Below are 23000 nucleotides of genomic sequence, written 5' to 3' on the forward strand. Positions count from 1 at the left end.
TTAATACGAAGCATATTTCTCATTTTGTTCCTGGTAATTGCTACGATTATCTTCAGCGCCCTTAAAGCTTTGAGAAAGCTCAATAGGGGCTTAAAATATTTAAAAGAAAGGTGCGCTTTTGATTCCTCTAATATTCACGAATTCTGTTTTTCTGGTTTTGAGGTATTCCATTTTATTGTCATAATTTACGTGATACTTGTATAATTGTTGTAAACGTTGATTTACTTATTTGTTTAACTGTAAAATTTTTAAGTGAAAGTGTAAAAAGTGTTGCAGTGCACAATTCTTTGTTAGTAGGAGTAATGCAGTGAAGTGTGAAACTCATCAAGTGTAAAAACGACACTTCGTTACAAATCGTAACTGGCATTTCAATAAGTTAAACTTTCCGCGAAGGAAATCTATAAACAATAATTGAAGAACTATATACTAGGCTGTTCGAACTTGAAAAACTAGAAGTAAGGGAGCATAAACAGGCTATAAAGGGTAATGGTTCAGAATAATCTTGCGTGCGAACTGCTTGAACGCCGTCCGAAGTAATTAATTACCAAGCTTTATTTCAATTGCTGAAAAAATTAGGACTATATAAAGTTTATTTTTCTAGATAAATATCAGGTTTAAGTTTTATGTAGTCACAAAACGTACATTTAGTTCACGCAATGAAGAAATGTTTTTATTCTCCAGCTAAGTTAAGTTAAATATAGTTTTAGTGCCATAACTTTTTATCTGAGTGCGACATCGAGTAAATCAAAGTAAATACCAATTAAATTTATTTGTACTGTTACCTTCAAGGAATTTTCAGTTTAAATATTTTAAGTCCTTTTATAGAACGAAAAGGGACCGATCTGACTTCTCTTTTGTATGCAGATAATTTTGAATATGTAGCTTACGTAGTTTATAGTATTGGTAAAAACTTTTTGATCTTTATTATAATTATACTCATGAATATATATTTTTAAACATGTTGAAGTCGAAAAATTTAATTATTATTCATAAACGCCATAGCTTTATATTTCTGCAATATTTATACAAATTATGTTGTATCATTTTATTTTATGTTGAAACAGACATTTATTTTGTTATGCTCTTTGCGTTTAGATTTATTTATGTTCGGGGTTTTTAACAATAGTCGCAACAGGGCTCTGTCGAAATCGTTACCACCCTGTACATGATTGATGGCGGTGGTAATATTTCAACATATTGAAAGCGTAAAAATACCAGGGTAACCAAAGCCTTTATTATATATATTTTTTACATACATTAGTCTTTGTACTATTTCGAGAATTTTTGATTAAGGTAATTATGTTTTTTTACCTGTACTGTAATGATTTATTAGTCTAATATACAATGTTATAAATAATGTTACTTTTGTCTTACTTATTATTTATTGATTTTGTCTAACCTAAAAGTCCGGCAATGCTACTGAGTTTGGCATCACTGGTGTCCTTTTTTTTTACACCTTAAATCTTAGTTTTCTCTTTCCATTATAGATTTTTTTAAATACTTTAAATAAAGGAATTTTAGTGGATTTATAGTTCTTAAAATTACATTTAAATAGCTCTACTTTAAAAACAATATCAAAGCGGAAAATTCGGGACACAATTTAACTTAGATAATTTCATTTCCGTTAGTAACTAGAGTTGGTATTGTTCCTCGTAGCGTAATTCGCTTCGAACTTGATAACTGCCGCTTTCAACGTTCAAATATCACATTACGGCTTCTGACAAAATTGTATTAAGAGGGCTAAAACAATTAATCAAATAGAAACCGATACGTTCACTAAAATAATTAAGCAAAGATGCTTAGAGCGTGCGCACATTTTTGACTATACTATAGCACAACTCTTTACTCGTGCTTTGATTTCTATGAGCTTATATGGAGGTGCGCACACTACTCGCTTTCTAGTGCAAACTGTTGAATTTACTGCGAAACGATTGACTATCGCACTAGTTTAGTCAACGGTGTGCGCCCGCTCTTAAATGCCAACTAAAGTCATAAAACAAAAACCTATTTATTTTATCGTAACAAAATAATAAAACAAAACACAATATCTGAGACTTTTATTTATTAAATGTTTCAAACGCTACTAAAATCCTTTGAAAAGTAGATAAACTAATAATTAACTTAATTTTCGATGTTAAAGATGAAAGTGAGTCTCAAAGTCGGTATAGACAGCGGGAGTTCTCCGCGTCTTGTGGAAATTCAATAAGTTTTTTTCAATCTAGCTAGACGTTTATATGAATTTATTTCGTTGAAGTATAACTTTTTTATCTCACAAATGTGTTTAAGCTATTACTTAGTCTGTGCTTTTTTTAAGTAATGTCCTAAGTTTATTACAAATCTGATTCTTCTGCGTTATTTAACAGCGCAATAGTTAAGCTCTTATGCTACGTAGCTACGTTTGCTACGGATTTCTGCTACGTCTTATACGTAGTTGCGTAGCGACGTTATAATCATAATTTGTCTGTTGTAGATTATTCGACAAAAACTGTTTGATATCGAAAAATAGGGTATTGTAAATGTAAATTCGTGTAATATTTTACATAATAGGCCTTATTGAGTTTCAATAAATTTTGATACAGGCGCTTTTCTTTTGTTATCTGAAATGTAAAATATGAAGGTCACGGTGATTTCTTTTCATAGAAATTTCTTACATTTTAAATTCTTGTTAAGCAAATAAAAGTTGCGTAAGCATTTATTTTATTGAAACCAATATTTTTTGGCAAATAAGTTTTTGTGAGAATTCAATTCAATAAGTCAATAAGTCTCAAGGTTAAATACTTAGAATATTTGTATGTCATCGATTTGTTAATGATATTTATTCAAATGCTGTTCAAATAGCGGGTTTAAAGCAAAATATTTGACTTACATAAGAACCTTGTTAAATGCATCTTGCATTTGACAGCGCTCGTTACTGGAGATTTTGTCATCTGCATTTACTTTGTCATTTTACGTAGTAGTTTTGTAATTTAAGTTATATTTACAAAACGAGATGTTATGGTACATCTTTAGGGCTTTCAGAACTTTTTTAATAAATAATTAAAACACTATTTACCGACCAAAAAACAAAACAAAAATTATGAAGTAAAAATCAGTTCGTTGCCTCTAGCTTATCACTTAAGCAGTACTGATTTTCAGTCCTCTATAACTAGTCAATATAAAAAAAACTATGTCTTACATTTCTTGTCTCTGACAAGACAACTAGGATACTTTAAACGTTTATTATCATACGAAGAGTTCTGTGACAATACGAAGTATGTCGGGATGACGTAATTCGTAATGTCAAAGTATTTTTTTTTGTTCCAGGAGGCGAAGTAACGCAATACAATGTGTTACTTCAGCATAATACTGATTATCTTCGATTTAAGCGATTGGTTGTGAATTACTGATAAGAGATGGCGCCTCGAGTCGTAAAGTTGTGGATACTATTTACGTTTTGTTTATCTGGAACCACTATTGGTAAGTTATATCGAAAACAAAGTACACTAAATTAGACATTTGTTTACAATTAAGGCAACCTAGGATTTTAATATAAATATGTGGAGTTTCGTTTGAAAACATTGTTCCTCAAATTCTATTTTTTTTAATATATTAGTATACATAAAATGACGTCTAAATATATTTTTTATGTAATTTAAACTCCTTATTTATATTATAAAAAATCCTCTCGTAGTCACGAAAGCGAGAAACGTTACGTATAAATAATTCATACAAAGCTAACCGCACATATCCTGAATATGTTTATGGTAACGAAAAAGGTAAGGGTATATTTTTTTACAACATATTTATCTAAAATCATATAAAACCATATCTTGATTAGATAGACCAGATGTTTAGTCAATTTTAGTGTCAACATCTAAAATACCTATTGCTTACTTAATAAGTAACCAGAAACTTAAACTACGAGTATGTAAGAAATTAAAAAATGAAATTGCATATCATGTCTTATGGTCTTACTAATGTAATGAAAATGAAGAAATCGTGTATTTGTATGTAACAAATAAACACAAAAACTATTTGATCGATATCAAAAATTCTTTCACTAATTAGCATGTTATCAATAAGTAACATAGGAAATCTATACTACTATAATAAAGCGTAAACACACACTTCTTTGTTGCCTAAGATGTCAGCAATTATAGCATATTTTTGAATAATTCTTTTTTTTTAATAAAAAGCCCTACACTTACGTCACGCTTTAGGCTATATATTGTCACGCCAATAAACTTAGGGGGTATTTTGTATAAAATACCTTACGTGGGAAAGAGACCATGATTTGCTGCCAACATTAAGGAAAAAGATTGCCAAGGTTTGTCATGTCATGTCAGTTTGACATTTGCTATTGATAATTTGATAAATGTAAACAGTGAAATAAATTTTTCATAATTTCATGAGGATGAAGCCGTACGGGAACAGCTAGTTATGTTATATAATTAAAAGTAAAGGACCACAAATACAAAGAAATGTCTTTTAAAAATATCAAACTGAAAAATTCCTACACTATTATAACCGTTTTTAATAAAAGAAGCAAGAGAATAGTCTCAGATTTACAGATGGAAATGGATTGCGTTGGTAAAAATAAACTATGTCCGGGATGGAATTGTCCATCCAAGCAATTTCTCCCGGAAACGGCATCTCAATACCGACTAAAGGAAGCTCTGCGAGGCAAAATTTGCATTTCATCGGTTTACACTGCCCTAGTACTTGCTCTTCAGTAAATAAAAGTCTCTTCCAAGTTTTTTAACGATAGCGTCTGTGCGAATAAATGAACTAGCTGTACTTTTTTAACTCAAAACAATCTTCATTATTTCTGTATAATCAAGTCGAATAATGTTATAGACTTTTGTCATTATTACCTTGGCATCAGGTTTTCATACATATCGATCTGTCATTCGTAATTTCAGTCGCCACTCCACGCTACGCCTTCATCAAAAGCCGAATCTTTAGTTTTTTTTTTAATAACAAAGATAATTTAATGTATAAGTGAGCGATGTGATCCTGTAATCATTGTTTACAGGATCAATATCGCTTTGGCTCCTTAACTAGGAAATTAGCTAATCTAATTAACAGCATTTATTTGAAAATAATTACTCATTGTACTTCTATTGTTTCTTACTGTAAGTTTCCATTGCTTAAATATCTGTATAAAACTTTAATCCAATTTATTTATCTGCCAGCAACCATTGGCAGGGTATCAATGTTCACTCGTGTCCCAAGAGTGCCGTAAATGTTACCGACTAAGTTATTGTTGTTAGAGTGTAATCTCTTATAGTAATAAAACTATTAATGTAAAGAAATGCAATACAGTTAATTCCATAATTAAGAATGTAGATTTTATGAAATATTCTACCGAATCTTAATGCTTATTAGCCAACATTTAAATCTAATATTTTAATATCTCCGTGAACTATACAATTTTGCAATAATCAAAAATATCTATGAATCAAAATGTATTGTTGCAATTTAAATGGCGCAAATCTATGCGTATCTATGCTATCTCAATAGAATATGCTTTCAGTTGTAGAAATTGAATACAAAAATCTATATACCGTAAGTGCCAAAGACTTTTTGAGGTAATAAAAGGTTTTTGTTTAGTGACAGGCATGTCGGATGTCTGGGTGGAGCTGCGGGCGCCGCGCTTCGTTGTGCATCGGCACAACGCGGTGCTGCGTTGCGATCACAACGTCGACCCGGACTCCCTCTACAAGGTATGTACTTTGTACAGAATGTGTAATAAACGTGTAATAGACCATAGTGTGTAATTGTGAAAAGACGGTAAGTGTACAAAGTGTATAAAAGCAAGCTACAATTACCTTTTAACATTGAAATAATATTGTTCCTCTTGTTTTCGATAATACGTAATTTATACCATTATACTTTAATAGACTAATTAATTTTATTAAATATGGTGAACAGGTAGTGTTTTTCAAACACGGTCAAAGGATAATGAAGTACGTGCGCGGAAGGGACCCTCCCTTTGAGACCTTCAATTTTACCGGCGCTGAAATTAACGTAAGTTTTGATGTAGAATCCTTGATAATTTAAATTGTGCGTACAATTTAACGAAATTAGTAATCAAATTTGTTAATCTACGTAACATAATAAATTTAAAAAGTGTTTGGTTTTCCCTCCAAGATAATTTCAGTTTAACGTAAACACGGCTAGTCAAAATTATCAAATTTTTTATGACAATTTCATTGTATTTTAAAAATATACTCGTATCAAAAAGTTGAGACTTATTTTCATTTCAGTTGATAAAGTTAACGCCGACTTCCATAACGTTGGAGAAAATGGATTTCTCGGCTTCGGGGTCGTACGCCTGTGAAATTGCACTCGAGACGCCTTTGTATTCAAAAGTGTCCAAAATACATGAACTGAATGTTATTGGTGAGTACCCTATTTTACACTTTGATGCGTACAAAACATTTTCCTATAAAATAACTAAAAAAAAAATTAAATAACAAAGTGATTTTATGGATAATTTTTCGTAAAACCTTTTCAAGCCGAACGCTGAAGCCGATCGTGCCTCTCTATCGCTTGTACCGCGCTCTTGCTCGCACGTTCAGGAACGTGACAATGAGTCATGCTTTTTCATGCATGCAATCAGCTGTTATCGATTTACAAAAAAAGGTTAATTTCGTAAAATGCAACCATTATCTATTATGTTTCTGGTTGAAAATGAAATGAATTATCTTTTACATAATTTTCGCTTTTTAAACTCAATGAAATCGAGAGCCAAGTGTAATTAAGACACAATTAAAAACGAGCGTGAAAACAAAATGAAAACGGTTTGCGGTTATTCTGGCTGTTCAGAAATAAAACTTTTAACAATCCTCTCGTTAGTGTCCGTAAAAAATCAATAATTCCTTTCTCTCATATGCACCACTGAATGTTTTAATTAAAATCGTTTTCATCTGGTTGTATTGTATTTTAGTCCGCCAGAAGTACCGTCCAAAAATTAAAATAAAGCACAAGAAAGTATCGTCCAGCGAGAACTTAGAAGCTACTTGTCAAAGCGCCCCCGCGCACCCCGCACCTCACCTCACCTGGTTCATTAACCATATGAAGGTATGTCCATCTATCTGATATTTGACAGTTGTAGAATATAGAAAGAACACACATATTACTAATGAAGTTTTTTCATACCGAGGAAGGAGTCGTGGCCGACAGCTAGCTTAAAATATTATGAAGGAAAAGACAAAAGGAAGAAAACACAGATATAAATATATCTACATTCAATATAAACTAACAACTAATATATTTTCTTTAAGAGCACTGTAGTAGGAAAGCTTGAGATTAAAATCTTTACAAACTGTAGTAAAAGAGAAAATCATTTTAAACTTTCCCATATATGAGAATATGTGCATTGTGCAAGTTTTATTGTAAATATCTTCTTTGAAAGTATTATAGTGAAGTCTATTTGAAACAGAATTATTGAATCTTGGATCATATTTTTAAATAGTTTCTTGTTTCGACTGTTCGGAATAAAAAAAAATGGTTAAATTTTTCATCTTCTTCCAGACTAAGCTCTACATATATGCTAAACTTGATCGAGATCCATACAGTCTTTAACGAGCTTCCTTCTAGCAACCATAATTCCAATGATATAAACTTTCACATTCTACTCGTACTAATCTTACTAATATTCTAAATGCGAAAGTTTAGATGGACTGATGGGTGGATGTATGGATGTTTGTTTCAGTTTGTAGCCTAAAAGGCTGAAAGCATCGGGATGAAATTTGGGATAGATGAAAGGCATTGTCTGAAAGAACACATAGGATACTTGCTTTTGTTTTCAAAGTTAGTAATAGAATGGATGAAAATAATCCTTTGATTTAAAATGTACTGTTAACATTGATAACATTGAAAATAGTTCAATAATAGTATTTGTAAAAAACAATTGTTTCACAGGTTGATGAAAGATTGATCGAACCTCACGGTACTTGGAATGTCCACCGTCACCACCACGGTATGCCGCTGTCCCTCACCAACTCCTCTCTCCACTTCCCACTGTCCAGTCTCCAGCTGTTCCCCAACCAGACAGTGGAGATAACCTGCCTCAGTACGATACCGAGCTACGCTAACCTCGGGGAAGGGTTTGCTGATCTACAAAATCATACGGTTACAGGTGAGATGTAGTTTTATTAATAACCAAAACATCTAGGTTTATGAAACAGTTAACTTGCTAAAAAAGGAAAGGATCGTATTAGAACATGCCTCTAGTACTCATCAGATAGAACGGAATTACTGTTATTTGCCAGTCTTTTTACTGTCGTAGTTTTATAGTAATCCTAAAAGAACTGTACTGAATATTATTCCATACTAGTATAAAGACATACTGGACAGAGACAGTGTGCGCTGAGCCTTATGTTATTTTTCAGTTAACGTTATACGTATGGAACCGCCGCCCACTCAACTGCCAGTCAAGATAATAAGTCCTGAACATAATTCTTCTAATATCTACTATAGTCAATGTGTGCTAATATATTTCATGTATTTGATGTGCTATTTTATTAAGAGACAGTAAAATTACTGTAGTGATTTATTGAAATGTATTTTTTAAATTACATATATGTGTTTAACTAAATTTGATTTCTAACAATCTCTTTATGCAAAATAATTTAGAGCCATAATCTGAAAGGTTTGAAGATAATTTAGTAAAATTCTATTGATTACCTGATTATGTAAATTAAATTGGTCAGATACATTTATGTTGACGATTATGTCGACGAATAAAATTATCATCAAAGATGTGGCCTATTAATAAAAATCATGGTTAATTTCGATTTTATTTAAAAGAGAATATTAGGCTTTAAAGCTTAAACACATGCTTTTTAATCTATGTATAATTTAATTTTAATATAATGGGTACATTTTTTTATTACACTTTTGTACGCGAAATTATGAGACTGATATATAAAAATAGGCGTACTAACAATTGCTAAGAACAGGAAACATATTTAAAAGATGAAACACAGAACAGTATTGCTATCTCAGTTTTTGCTATAAGAAACAGAGAAAAAAAATGTTTACTCCAAGTGCTTGACTGACTGACCCTTGATCACAAACAAAATGTCCCGTGCAAAAAGTCACGGAGGCTTTTAAAGGGTTAACCATAAAACTATTTCTATTAACCAGACGCAGCTAACGTGATTGTCAACCAGAGAGATTAAAAGAATATATAGAGGAAGCATAGTTGGCACTTCATTTGAGACATTTTTTACATGATCCTCACTAACGCTATCTATTAATAATTATATTTGATGTAATTAATTTTATTTTAATGAACTCCCAATAGATCAAATTTAATCACATTTAAATGTGTATATTTTATTTTGTGACGCTGTTTACTTTTTTATAACAAAAGATGGCGCTGACTGTAATTTTGTAAAATGTTTTATAACATGTCAATACAAGGACATAAGGTTGCGTACTTGATAACTAACATAGTACCTTTCAAAGAAGTTACCGATCAAAAAATATTGTTCACTATGTCCACTCTATATATTTCTTTAATGTCTTTGTTGTCAACATTACATAAGGTTAATAAGACACTTGATTTTATATGCAAAAATATTGTGTTGTAGTTACAGAAAATCGTGCTACAAGTCCGATTATGGTATAACTAAGTAAAGCTAAGTAAAGCCCCAATTCAATTTAACCCATTACTGATTCCTAATACATTCTTTTTAACAACCCTGTAAATATTTTTTGTTTCGAAGACAAATTTTAACCAATATATTTCATTATATGCTTATTACAATGATGTTAGAATTTTTTTTATTTTATTGGTTAATATTTTAAACAAAGTGATAACTTATATAGAAATCCTCTGCTGTAACTTAGGAAGAAATAAATGTAAATGAGAAATTATGTAAATTACCTAATGTTAATATTTTATTTTTGACCTTGTAACAGATTAAAACCTTTTTATTTATCTTTAAGTTCTAATTAGTTGTTATAATTTTGGGTAGCATATCTAATTATATGGAATGAATTTGTTATTTTGAAAAGAAAATTTACATAAATTAAAAAGATATATAAAAAATGTTAGCATTAAACTGTCAAAATATTTCTAAAGTGTTGTATTTGTTTTATTGAAATTATTGCTTGATTTTATTTAAAAGGCGTATAATGCTGTATTTATAAGATTCATAAATAAATTATTTTTATTATAATTTAAATTTTAGGAGCAATTATGTAACTAAACATATCATTAGGAGTGAGTATAAAATAGAGATTTAAACATATAAATGTTGTGTGCATTTGAAATTATAAGCGTATATTTTGATCTATTTTTCTGAATGTCTGTCTTTATGTAAAGGTACTTATCAACGTTACGGGGTGTAACATTGTAAACAAGCATTCATGTAGCTCTACGTCAATCGCACTTATTTCGTGTTACACCCCGTAACCTAGGTGTCCACCTTGAATGTTTAAAAGCCTTTAGGCCGGCCTTTATTACAATGTTTAGCGAGTAATGAATGTCAACTAATTTGTTTGAAAAATCTTCAAATACTTTCCAGCTTCGATATTAAAGTTTACAAAATCTGATAAATTTCTATAAAAAAAATACTTTAGTGATTCTTATGATTAGTAATAATGTTGTTTTTTAATGTATTTTAGAAGTTACAATATAATGTATTGTTTATAATATTTGTTTAATTCGTTTTAGTTTTACAACAAAAGCTTCTATTCATTTTGTAGTGTTTTAATTTTTTTATAAAAAAAAAAAAATTATCACTTTATTATTTTAACCTTTTATAGACATTCTTGTAAATATTATTATATTCAATTGTTAACAACAAAATTAATAATTGTTTGATAGAACAAAATATGAATCTTGGAAAAATATTTTACGGTAAATGTTGAAATTCGTTTATAGGTAGCTCGAAATGTATTAGTCCAATTTCTACTATTATTTTTGTGTAAAAATAGTATTTTAAAATTTTCGAATTATTACTGCAACTAAAAGTAGTTCATACAATATACCGATTAAACATCTAATTGGTTTAATCTGTTTGTTTTTCTATGATTAAATATATGATAGAGACTTAAAAAATGTATAGAGTTGATTTTTTTTATTTTAAAGCCGATTTTTTAAATTATTATCTGTGACACTTGCAAATGTTAAATTGAGTTGTAGTAGATTTTTTAGTTATGTTAGCTTAGAAATTAATAGTTTTTATTTCGTATTTTGAAAGATTATCGTTATCTAAACTATGTTTTCGATGGATAAATTATGCAGGCTATTGATGTCTTCCTCGTTGCTATACTCTTTATAAAACTTTAAGTGTACTATGTATATGTTAGATTTAATTATAGATATATAGATACGAGATTACTTATGACACAGTATAGTTTAATATAAGTACTTATGTATAAATCGAATTGCTTTTTTTACTGCTTTACTTGCTGTCAATTGCATAATTGTTATTTAAGATCGCTTCACACAGATGTCGATTTTTAAACTAACCTAAAACAAGTTCGATTTAATCAAACTTTCTTTTATTTCGTAAATAATCTATTCGTAATTAAAAGTGCTGCTTTTTTTCACAGTAGAGATTAAAGATTTATAAAAGGCAGACGATTTTCAAGTTTAAGAGGTGTGCAAATCTGAAACTAAATAATCGCACAAATGGTTAGTCTTGCTCTTAATCCAAATAAGCTTATATGGCGTAAACTACTCGATATTTATTATGCAACGAACAGTTGAATAGGTTGCGAAATCGACAATCGCAACAGTTGTGCGATATTTTAGTTTCAGGTGTGCACACGCTCTTAACAGCCTTTATGTTAGGGTATGGTACAGTAAAGGAAAAGCTTATCTAATCTTCATTCGTCGTCTGTGTGAGCGATATGTGAAAATCGCTTATCAATGTTGTACCGTCGTCGGATCAGTCCAGAGATTAAATGTAAGACAGTATGTACTTTCACAACCAGTCATATTTCCTTACGAATTAAATAGTTTGTATTTTGAATATAATATTGGTTGAATAAAAGATTATCTTTTGTTTCAATTAAAGCACATTAGGCCCTAATGTTTGATTGTATGTTCGATCTTAAGATTGGCATTTTTAATGTAAGTTTACTATGACGTAACATCTATCCAAAAAAAATGTTTCTGTTTTATCAAAGACAGTAGAGATGGTAATCTTTTTGTGTTTATGCAATGGAAACTTACGTTTATAAACTTTGTATACTGTACTATTGTGAAGGAATATTTTGATGAAATACTAATAGAATGTTTGTAAGAAAAATTATATAAAATTTCATAGGTAATTAAATTAGCCAAGCTGTAGCTGTATGGATACATGTTTGTATTTGCGTTTATCGTGTACGCTGTACGCAGCTGCTGTGCTGTATTTGTATGGAAATGTCTAATATTTACAAAAAATGTGAAATTTTATCTCTTTATAAAATAAATGTATTACACGTTCGATTTACACATCATTTCGTTTTATTTCTTTAACGTTTTTAACTGGGTTGTGCAAATGTTTATATTGAAACGAACTAAGGGAATCGGAACGAATTCGTTTATTTGAATTATTTACACCCTGTAAATAAATAAAAAACAAATGAAGAGTGGTCTTATGAAAACAGAGTATTTTGTCGCTGTTGCTAAATTCAAAGTCATTTTTATTTAAAGTCATTTTTATTCATTTATGTGCCCTTTATCTACTTTAGTCAAATTTATTTTATACTTTCTGAGTTCTTTGAAATCTCCAGAACGATTTAAAATCATGACTCAAAGTCGATTCGTATTATTAACAAAAATATTATTAAATACTTAGGACCTGTCACACCAAATTGCAAATTGTCTGATAATCCAACGTGTAAAATATGTCATGGAAATATCTGATTTTGTTACCTTATCCGACAGTGACGCAATTTTTAACCTATCTGAGTCTCTATCAGCCAGTGGTGGGACAGGCACTAACAAATTCCTACAAAACGTACTAACAAGCGTCACTAGAGTGTTCACGTTTTGTCCGTTATATAAACAGTATAACAGAAGTAGGTAAGTAAAAAGTGTAATAATAGCTTCAGGAGTTTTAGCCGTGTTCCGTGAGCTGGAACGCTTATCTACGACCTTAGGCTACCATTACGAAAGTGAATTTACATTTTATCACTTTGTAACAAACGTTCTTTGTCCACAGGCATTGCTTAAAATAGTATAAGTTCAAGTTACAATTGTAATATTTAAAACTATGTTTTAAGCAGCTTTACTTACAATAGAAAATATCGGGAAATATTAACCTTGACACATTATCTGAGGTAACATAAAACTTTAAATAAACAAGGAAACTTTATTATAATCTTACATAATGTTATTTTAAGTTGAAATCACAATACAAGTACAATAAGTACAAATGACAACTGTAGTCAATTTCATAAGAAATTTAAACCAAAAATAAAATAGGAGTAAAGTAAAATAAAATCGGAGTAATTATAAGACAGTACATTCAAAACAAATTATGAAGCGAGTATAGATCGATTAGGATATCTTGGAAGCAAATAAGTTCTCTGAAGAGAAAAAAAACAACTCATGTAAATAATAATTTAAATGACTTTATTCAAATGATTTGTGTATTAAAAGCATAAGAATCAAACTAGAATTTTAGCTTGATTTTTTATGATAATGATGAAATATCATGTAAAATACGTACTTAAGTGGAACAAGCTTGTAAGTTAGAAATGCAGAGCGTAACACTGCTTTAACTTGAAAGAGTTCCTCTGACCTATTTTGTTAGCCAATAAAGCCCTTTCATATGTTCTACTCAGTACTTAAGTATTACGGCGAAAAAACCCAAATCCAATTGAAAATCAGTACCAATGTTGTTTTATAAGTACATATTTCTGTTTCGAAATTTACTAGCTCTCAGTGCCTTTTACATTTTACAAACAATACTAGTGCTAAAGAAAGTAAAGAAATAAAAAGGTGCTGGAAACTTTTCTCTTCAGAGCTTTGACAAAGCTCAGCTTTAGACTGCAGAGACGTGATGGAATTTTAACGTGTAAGCTTTTTTTCATTGAGTGCTTTTGTAACGTTGCATTGTGTTGTACGTCTTGAACATTAAAGTGTTGTATTTTGGTAACTTTTTTAAATGCCACTCGAGCTTTTAGATCCTTAGTATAACTGACGCCCATGGACATCCAGAACACTGAACTGATCTTTGAGAAAAGGTCCGAAATACGCATATTAGAATTTCAAAAAGATGCTAAAACATTAGTAGACAATGAATATAAAATGTATAGTAAATTTTACAAATAAATCTTCAGTTATTTTCCTTGTCATATTATACTCATTTACAGTACAGTTTTAATTAACAGGAATATGACTCTCTTGATTAGCTGCTCTTTGAACTCTAACCACAAGAATCAATTTATATTATGTCACTTAAAGTGAACAGTTAACCGCTATCTAGAATTTCAATTTACAATTGTGCCCACAGCATATTAAATGAAAAGCAAAACTTAAATTGTCATAAACAGAATTATATATAACATACTGGTAATGGGTTACATTCAATACGAGTTGTCGCCCGCAAACTTCGTTAGCGGAAATTCGGACCACCCGTTACGCCATTTTCACATCGCGGAATTTAAAAAATAGCCTATAATATGCCTATGTCAGCTACCCTTCAGTGAATGTCCGGTCATTGTCCGGAGATTGACCGGCACAAGCGTGGCTTGAGGACAGACAGACAAACAGACAAAATAAATTTAAATGCGATTTTCGTCATAAATAACGCCAATACACCATCTTCCCAAAATATATGTTTAATAATAAAATATATTAAAAATCTACATTCGGGGAGTACTTATGTAACCATAAAATAGTAAGTATATGTAAATAATAGCTATCTCTGAGTTGTAAAAATAACTTTGTTCATACATATTTTTCAATTTTATTTTAAGGTTAAAACGGAATAAGTTTAAAAATTTAAGATATTTTAAAATATCAGCGAAGTAAAATTAGCCAGGATCTCACAAAATAACGCTTAATCAAAGTTTATTTCTAACCTGCATGAAGCAAAGTATAGTTATACTGGATTCTGCGGATGCTAGCAACATACGTCGTTAGTTAAATATTTGTTAAAAACTTTTAATTGGGGGACCGGTTGTACATAAATTTCAACTTTATAGGAACTGCCTAATTCTAAGGTGTAGTGCGTAAATAGTGTGTTTATGTTTTTTACCACAGGTTTATACTGTCGAAACACCTGGGTATAACGAAATAAAAAAGACATACAAATGTTTTTGCAAGTATTTCGACAATGGAAGCCCAAGGTTATTCATGTCACATTTATATGAAATTGAGTTCGATTTAGAGGTAAAATGTGTCATGATTGGATAAATTGACAATATTGTTTCAACTTGGATACTTATAGTAAATTAGATTGAATATAACAGGATCGATTCCTTCAAATTTGTCTTCGTATTCACTTCTACGTTTGACAGTTATCCGTTAAAATGTTGTTGGGAAATACTTTTTTACAAATATTGGCTTACTATCTGTCGACTCGTGCCGTGAGGAATTAAAAAACATAAGTATGTGAACTTTCAGACTATGCTCTACAATGTGAGAATTTTCATTGAGATCTGTTATGCAGTTTTCGAGATACATACTAACAAATATCCATCCATCTACACTTTCGCATTCATAACAAAACCTTGGCGGTATTACAAACCAATACGACTTAGGGTCCTTCAAGAAGCGAGCCTATCATTTCCTCAAAGGCCGGCAACGCATCGGTAGTTCCTCTGGTGTTGCGAATGTCCATGTTCGTTGTTAATCACCTCGGTGTTCTCGTCTCTCATTTGCCCCTTTTATTATATAGAAAAAACATTTTTAAGAAGTATGATTATGCTTCTTATAAAAATAAAATTTATGTAATAAATTAAATGATAAATGTTAAGTTATTCTTTGATAATTCAAGAAATCATACTTAAGAACATTTCAACCGAGTTAAAATAAAAGAATTAGAAAAGAAAAGTATTTGAGCACTGGTGTAGTAAATTGCCGACGAATAAATTCTGTCTGTAATTTTATCATCGGACCCTTCCTTACAAAACTTTGCTACAAATGTGCTGACGTAACAAATTGAAGACAAAAAATATAAAATGTAATTTAGAATAATTTGGGTATCTAAAGAGTGAAGAATTTTTAAATAAAACAACGGACGAAATCAAAATTAACTTATGAACTTTCACTGGTGTAAAAAGCTTTACATCACATTCCGTTTTACAATGTGAGTTGCTAAACGATTAGTTAGACCAAACGAAATCCAAAATAGATTCATGTCAATGATTTCGATTTTGGTTCGCTGTCGCAATAGTGTGCTAGATGTCTTAGGTTATCAATTCCAACTGCCATTAATTAAAAAAACTTCAGCTGTGTGAAACAGTCTGGGTATGTCTGCCCTTTCTTCTCATTATCTCGGTCCTGGGTATCTTTTAGATTGTAGGGTGTTTTTAAATCTCCCTACTTTTAGTAAAAGATTACACTTTTACGTCTTTGTAATATAAATACAATGTAAGTATAGTTTATGTCAAGAATAACTATAAAATGCAGTGTATGACTATCAAATATGGCAATGCAAACAGAATAAACACAATATTGACGTCCGTATTGCATACATTTATTCGAATATAAAATGCAAATTGAGTTTTAAATTTTGTTTGGGATTTTTATTTGTCGTGTTCACATGGATATAATAAAAATTTAAAGTATGTTTTAAACGTGTTTGGGTTTATTGTCAATGTAAAAGCTGTTGCCGTAAAAAGCTAGTTGTGTAAAACAAACGACTGCCATAATATGTGAAGTTAAGTAATAATTTAAGAATATTTTTAATTCAAATTGTTACTAAATTACTTCAAAATGTTCGTCATTCACTGAGAAGCTCGCAGCCTACTCTAAGTTAAACACACTGATCCAGTGCTGGTTGACTTCAATATCTTTAAATTTATTCGCAGATATGTGCAGAAGCTTTACTAAATTTTCCCTTCACGTAAGAACGAAGGCAAATCTATACATGAAAATAGACAAACATATTGCTACTTGGTAGGATTCGAACCCAGGAAATAAATCAAGACAAGTGCTCAACCACTGATCAAAAATGCTTCTCTACTTTTTGTTGCTTGGTTTTTTAAAGTTACAAATCGGGTTATTTATAAAAGAAATCAAAAGGAATTGTAGAAGAATTCGCAGGGCTATAAACATTCGAGATTTGTTTCGGGGCGGCTGAGATAACCAGTGGATCAAGTAAACACAGTAAGGAGAATAAATGACGCCCTTCGGTTCATCCCTCCGCCGCACTCCCGCCTTAATCCGATTACTTCCGGAACACAAACTTTACTATTTACTACGATAGCATTTTGCGAATTGCCTACACAATGACGCATTTTTTTCCTTTTGCGAAAATCTTTTGTATTGAGAATCTCTTTGTAGGATTTACCTAAAATAACTTTGTATCTTCACTAACCTATTATTTTATTATCTGTGAGTTATTTTTAGCATTATTTTTCGGTACTTATATCTGAAAACAAATGAGGCCATCTCTCTCTACTAGATGAATAAAACAAGACTTAATTAACAAAGTTTAAGATTATAACTGTTATTTTACATGCTAGAGGATTAATAATTGGATATACAGGGATTCTGTTTTGAAGAATTAAATATGAAGCTATTAATCGACGAATAAATGAATTATGATTTCAATTCTATTTTTTCTTACGCACGCTAATAGACAGAATCTCATAACTAGAAAAACAACAGAGTTTAGTGTTTTATAGGTTAGTTATATATGTATAAGAAATCAAGTAACTTGTTTAAATTTGTAAATCATTACGAAAACATTTTAATCAACTGTATGAGATATGCAGATTTCATACAAAAACTATATCAACGCCTAAAATAATATAAAAATCCTGTCCTGGGATTGGTTTAATTGATTTCTTTATTACATCACTTTCTAATGTGGGCCATAAAAATAGGGCTAGAGATTTTTTAGCTGTAAGTCTACCGCCAAAATACAAGTACAACAAAAAACTTTTTTTTTTATTTGTCAGTGGAAAATCAGGATAATTATTCACACATAAGAAAGTTCATTTTGTGGTTGTCGTCATCGATGATCGACCGCTACGAGGCGGCGTAGCGGACGTGACGTCAGATACTACAGCACGAAACCGGAAACTCTGATACTTCCGCTTGAAGTCTACGCGGTAAGACACAAGATAGAGTTTTTTCACACCACAAATGTAGATCGAAAAATATTTATTTGTAAATTTCTATTTGACACATAAATATTCTAAAAATACTTTTCACATGTTACATGTTAAAAGTTAAATCAAACAAAAAAATTGCTAATTTTCTACAAATTCGAGTACGAGGTTTTATTCAATTTGCCTTCAGTCGTCAATAAATCAATTGACGTGAAAGCGTTTTTATTTCGCTAAAACGTAACATCGAATTCTTTGTTAGGAATCGAGAACGCTGACAGACCAATCAGTTAAGTGGATAATTGTATTAGAATGTAAATAAGATCAAGGAAAAGAGAAATTCTTGGGTTGATTTAAATGTAGCTTTACATCTAATTTTACGGTAGATTTTTAGTTGACAGTTATGACAATTAATTGAAAAACAATGGTGCATATTCGAATAGTGGTTAAGGGACTAATTTCCTATGAAGATGTGGAATCGAATCCCGCCATTCGATTACTGTAAATCATATTCTAGCACAAACTGTGTGTGGAAGTATAAAAACAAAAGCAAGTAGCCTATATGTTCTTCCAAACTGTGATCTAAATTTATGCTTAACTAGCTTTTGCCCGCGACTCCGTCCGCGTGAATAAAGAAATGAAAAAAATATATACATGCTATGTTAGCAAGTTAAATTACCTTTCTAACGGTGAATGAATTTTTAAAATGGCCTCAGTAGTTTTTGAGCCTATTCATTACAGTCAAACAAACAAGGTTTTCCTCTTTATAATATTAGTTTAGATTTCATCGAGAATCGTTGAGCCGTTTAGGCGACAAACTTTAACAAACACACGTAAATAAGGTAATATATTTTAAGAGAGACGTAGACTAAGGATAACGATTGCATTTTAAAAAAAAGAACGAACGAATGAACGAACGAACGAAAGAAAGAACGAACTAAATACTCGTAATGATAACGAAAAAAAGAAGTTCATTATACAACATGATTGATTTAGGATGCAACAAGTGCTCTATTCACACTCGGACCTTTTATTTGCGTCTGACAATGGACAATCGCACTCGTAACAATGTTGCCCCTATTTACGTACTCGAGAAAAGACAATAGACTACGAGTATTAACCGTTGTAACGTTACTCCAGAATCTATACAAACTTCAAGGGTTGTACAAATGGTTGTATTACAATCGTAGAAACTTTTAGGACATTAAAAATGATCAATTTAAAATAAAAATAGTTTATTAACTTTCCCCTTGGGCATGGGACTGGTGTCAAACCAAGGGTGGCGTCCTGTGCAATGGATCACCAAGCCCCCGCCCCATATACCACAATGAAACTTAAAAATAAACAGATATGTGATACTTAGAGAAGAAATTAGAGCTATATGTGAGGTGTTGGAGTGTAATGTGTAATGTTAAATGTGAAATGTGTAATTATATAAGAAGTCTGTGTATCTTAATAATAAACGTTGAATGGATGTTTGATAGAATTTGTAGACACTGCTGAACGGATCTCGATGAAATTTATTCGACTCAATGATAGTTTGGAAGAACACTTACTTTTGTTATTAATTCCACGCGGAAGGAGTCGCAGGCGAAAGCTAGCAAACAACATAAATTAAAACCAAACAGGGACACATATAAATTCGCTTAATTCAGCAAAATAATGAACTCACGGTCTTTTAATATTTACTTAAACTTACACTAAGGGATTTAGCGACTACTTAATAAGTCTTCTTTCAGCAACTAGTAACAAATCGATTAATCTTAAAAAAACACACAAATGTTTAAACACTAGACTGTGTTTATAACAACATTGTCAATTTGCCGGTACAAAGTAACAAAAATAACGCAGCCTTTTCGTGTAAACGGAACAATTGTTTTGAGTTGGCATTGCCCGCGGCGGTAATTTGTCGCTTTCACGACAATTGTTCTAATTGCTTGACGTCGAACGAGCCATAACTACGTAAAACTCAATATCGAATTGTTTATAAATATTGTGATTTTCGTTGGAGAATTAAAACTTCATTATAACTCTTAGTAGTCAATTAATGATTTTCTGTTGTTTCAGTCAGGGCTTGGTTTTAATGAAACAGCATATCCGCATATAGCTTTTTTATGTCACAAGGCGGCAAACGATCAAGCGGCCACCTGAATCCGCCAAAATGGTGATGCGACCGCTGTCCTTAGATATTTGCAATAGCGGCGATAGCCTACCATTATCCACGTAGAAGAAGACGCACATAAAAATGATATTTCCCCTTCATATGTGTCTTCTCCACAGTCAAATCCACGTTTCCATTCCATCCTATTCTTATGCCAAAAAAGGTATCAATATCAACAGCTACAAGGTGTTTAGATGAACAGATGGTTGTTTTACTTTCCTTTTTTTTTAACTCCACTAGGACGGAGTCATGGACGATAGTAAGTAATGTCATAAAAAAGAAGGATTTGATTGATGGCATTGGATAGGGACTGAAACTATTGAACCGGTTTGAAAAAATCTTTCATTGTTAGATTGCTTATCAATGACTAACATAGCACATAATTTATTTATATTATTTATTACAGAAAAAGTAAAGAAAAAAACAGTGAAATTGTCAAGTCTTTATTGTACAAGTACGAAGTAAAATGTGTCTAAGTAGAACTTTGTAACTTAGCACAAAACATTATTGTAACACAAGCTTGTTTACAAGTTGAACTTAAAAGGTTACATAGTTTTGCAGAATAATGTACTAATTTGTCTCTTTCAGTGGCAAAGTTTCTGCGTTAAAGTGTCCTACATGTGTCCGTTTAGTCAATAAATTCTTAACACTATCGTTAAAGCGTTTTAAATATTTTAAAATGTTAAAATTAAATGTTATTTAAGTAGTTTCCACCGCTTTTTTAGCTCCGTTTTAAATGAAATGTACCTTTGTAAAAATGTTGGACTTAACTTAATAATATTATCAAAGAGGTTGATTACATTGTCTTTTTGATTTTCTACAATACTTTATTTACTATTTGTGAAGTTTTTTATGCAACCGTTTATGTTGACTTCTAACCAATAAAACAACTTTGAATTTTAATTCAATAAAGTTTTTGTAAAGTGCCACAGACTATAAAAACAACCTATGAAATTATTTATGTCTATGAAATTATTTATTTACACTTATGTTATAAAAACTCTTAGTTCTAAGAATGGGCGGTGGTGTATTCACCTAAATATATGACATTTGCCGGAGCTTTATGATTTACTGAAATTAATATAGAGAATGTCGGAAGAGAAAGCCAACCATAAACTTGCGCTGCAACTCGAACATGTGACCTTGGTTCTTAGAAACAAATACATTTATATTTTCAATATTAAATTATAAAGCCCAAAGATTCTTTTTCTTCTTCTTGAAAATTCTTTTTCCATTGGAAACATACATTAGTAAAAGATGTTGTATAAGCAAGGTTATTTGCAATTGAGAATTTAACAAATGCAAACAATAAAATAAAGTTTTTATCATTTCATGCGGATGAAACCGCACAGGAACAGCTAGTAGTAAAATGAAAATATTATTTAAGTGCACAAAATATACTAAATTGGGTAATACAGTGGCAACCCTAACATAGTACTCGTACTTCTTAAACATAGCACAGAACTTTAATTAAACGAGGCATACCACACCGACCAGACTTAAGAATGCACTACGAAGCAAATGGATTCCAACAAATTCTAATTGTTGATTCCGGGAAATAAACTGCATTATATTATGTGGGTAGTCGGGTGACATGGTCACCCTTGCTGCAAATTAAATTAGATTTTTTAAAATTAATTATGAGAAAACGTCTCCATTCCTCCTATATCATTTATCAACCATTTTTCCCGTAACTATCTCAAGTACTTATAGGTATAAGCATTTATATCAATATTCTTTACGGTTGATTTCCACTGCCTTGTATCCTTTAGGAAGTAAATAAAACAGTTATGTACACTTATGTCAAATTCAAGACAACACATTTAAAAGTTTTTGTGACTGCTTATTAAAAAGATGTAATTTACGGACATACGCGTAGCCCTTTAGAAAAATGTGTATTGGTGAAAACAAACGATGCGTGCTGTTTGTTTTTGCGTTGTGTAAACATTCGTAGACAACGTTTTTTTTTATTCTCGAAGGATCTTTTGTGACAACGTCAATGACACAAGGCACAATCCTGGAGTCTTGTTGTAAATTGTCGTATCTTATGTACGTACAAAGAATTTTAACACTTTCTTTTTAAATACATCCAAAAAGGATATTCCCTATTCATTTTTTTTTTCATATTTCAATTAGTACGTTGGTTTCTTTTTTGCCAGGAAAAAAAATGTATAAATATTATTGCGAAATCTACATACGTAAATAGCTGAGGGCAGGGTAACTTGTTTGGGCCGTTTCAGAAACCCCGTACATTTGCATAATTCCAGTTTAGGTCTCGGATTTCTGTCGTTGACATGTACCTTGTCGTATTTATTTAATACTAGCTGATGCTCGCGACTTCGTCCGCGTGATATTAAAAACTTAGCCTATGATACTCGGTGAGAACGTAGCTTTTTAATGGTGAAAGGATTTTTGTAATCGGCCCAGTAGTTTTTAAGTTATTTTAATATTTACAAATATCCAAAAATACTTTCCACTTTAATATAGAAATATAGAAAATAGTTATACCTTTAAAAAAAATCCATAAAATAGACACTATTTAGTTAAACACAACTTTTAACACTTTGACCGCCGCTTATTGCTGTTACGACCACGAAGACGATTGTCTGTTTTATTT

General features: G+C 31.0%; 1 protein-coding gene across 1 annotated transcript in view; it reads left to right on the forward strand.

The window, feature by feature from the left end:
- The window catches only part of LOC106106388, a 75609-nt gene that overhangs the window by 3380 nt on the left and 49229 nt on the right, over window positions 1–23000 (forward strand). Inside the window, exons 2-8 of the mRNA XM_013286965.1 lie at window positions 3304–3456; window positions 5593–5705; window positions 5914–6009; window positions 6249–6384; window positions 6932–7065; window positions 7909–8125; window positions 8379–8520. Of these exons, the coding sequence (XP_013142419.1) occupies window positions 3393–3456; window positions 5593–5705; window positions 5914–6009; window positions 6249–6384; window positions 6932–7065; window positions 7909–8125; window positions 8379–8520 (902 nt within the window). The 5' untranslated portion in view covers window positions 3304–3392. The remainder of the gene's footprint in view (window positions 1–3303; window positions 3457–5592; window positions 5706–5913; window positions 6010–6248; window positions 6385–6931; window positions 7066–7908; window positions 8126–8378; window positions 8521–23000) is intronic.

The sequence above is a fragment of the Papilio polytes genome, unplaced genomic scaffold, assembly GCF_000836215.1.
Source record: "Papilio polytes unplaced genomic scaffold, Ppol_1.0 DF822178.1, whole genome shotgun sequence".
Lineage (NCBI taxonomy): Eukaryota > Metazoa > Arthropoda > Insecta > Lepidoptera > Papilionidae > Papilio > Papilio polytes.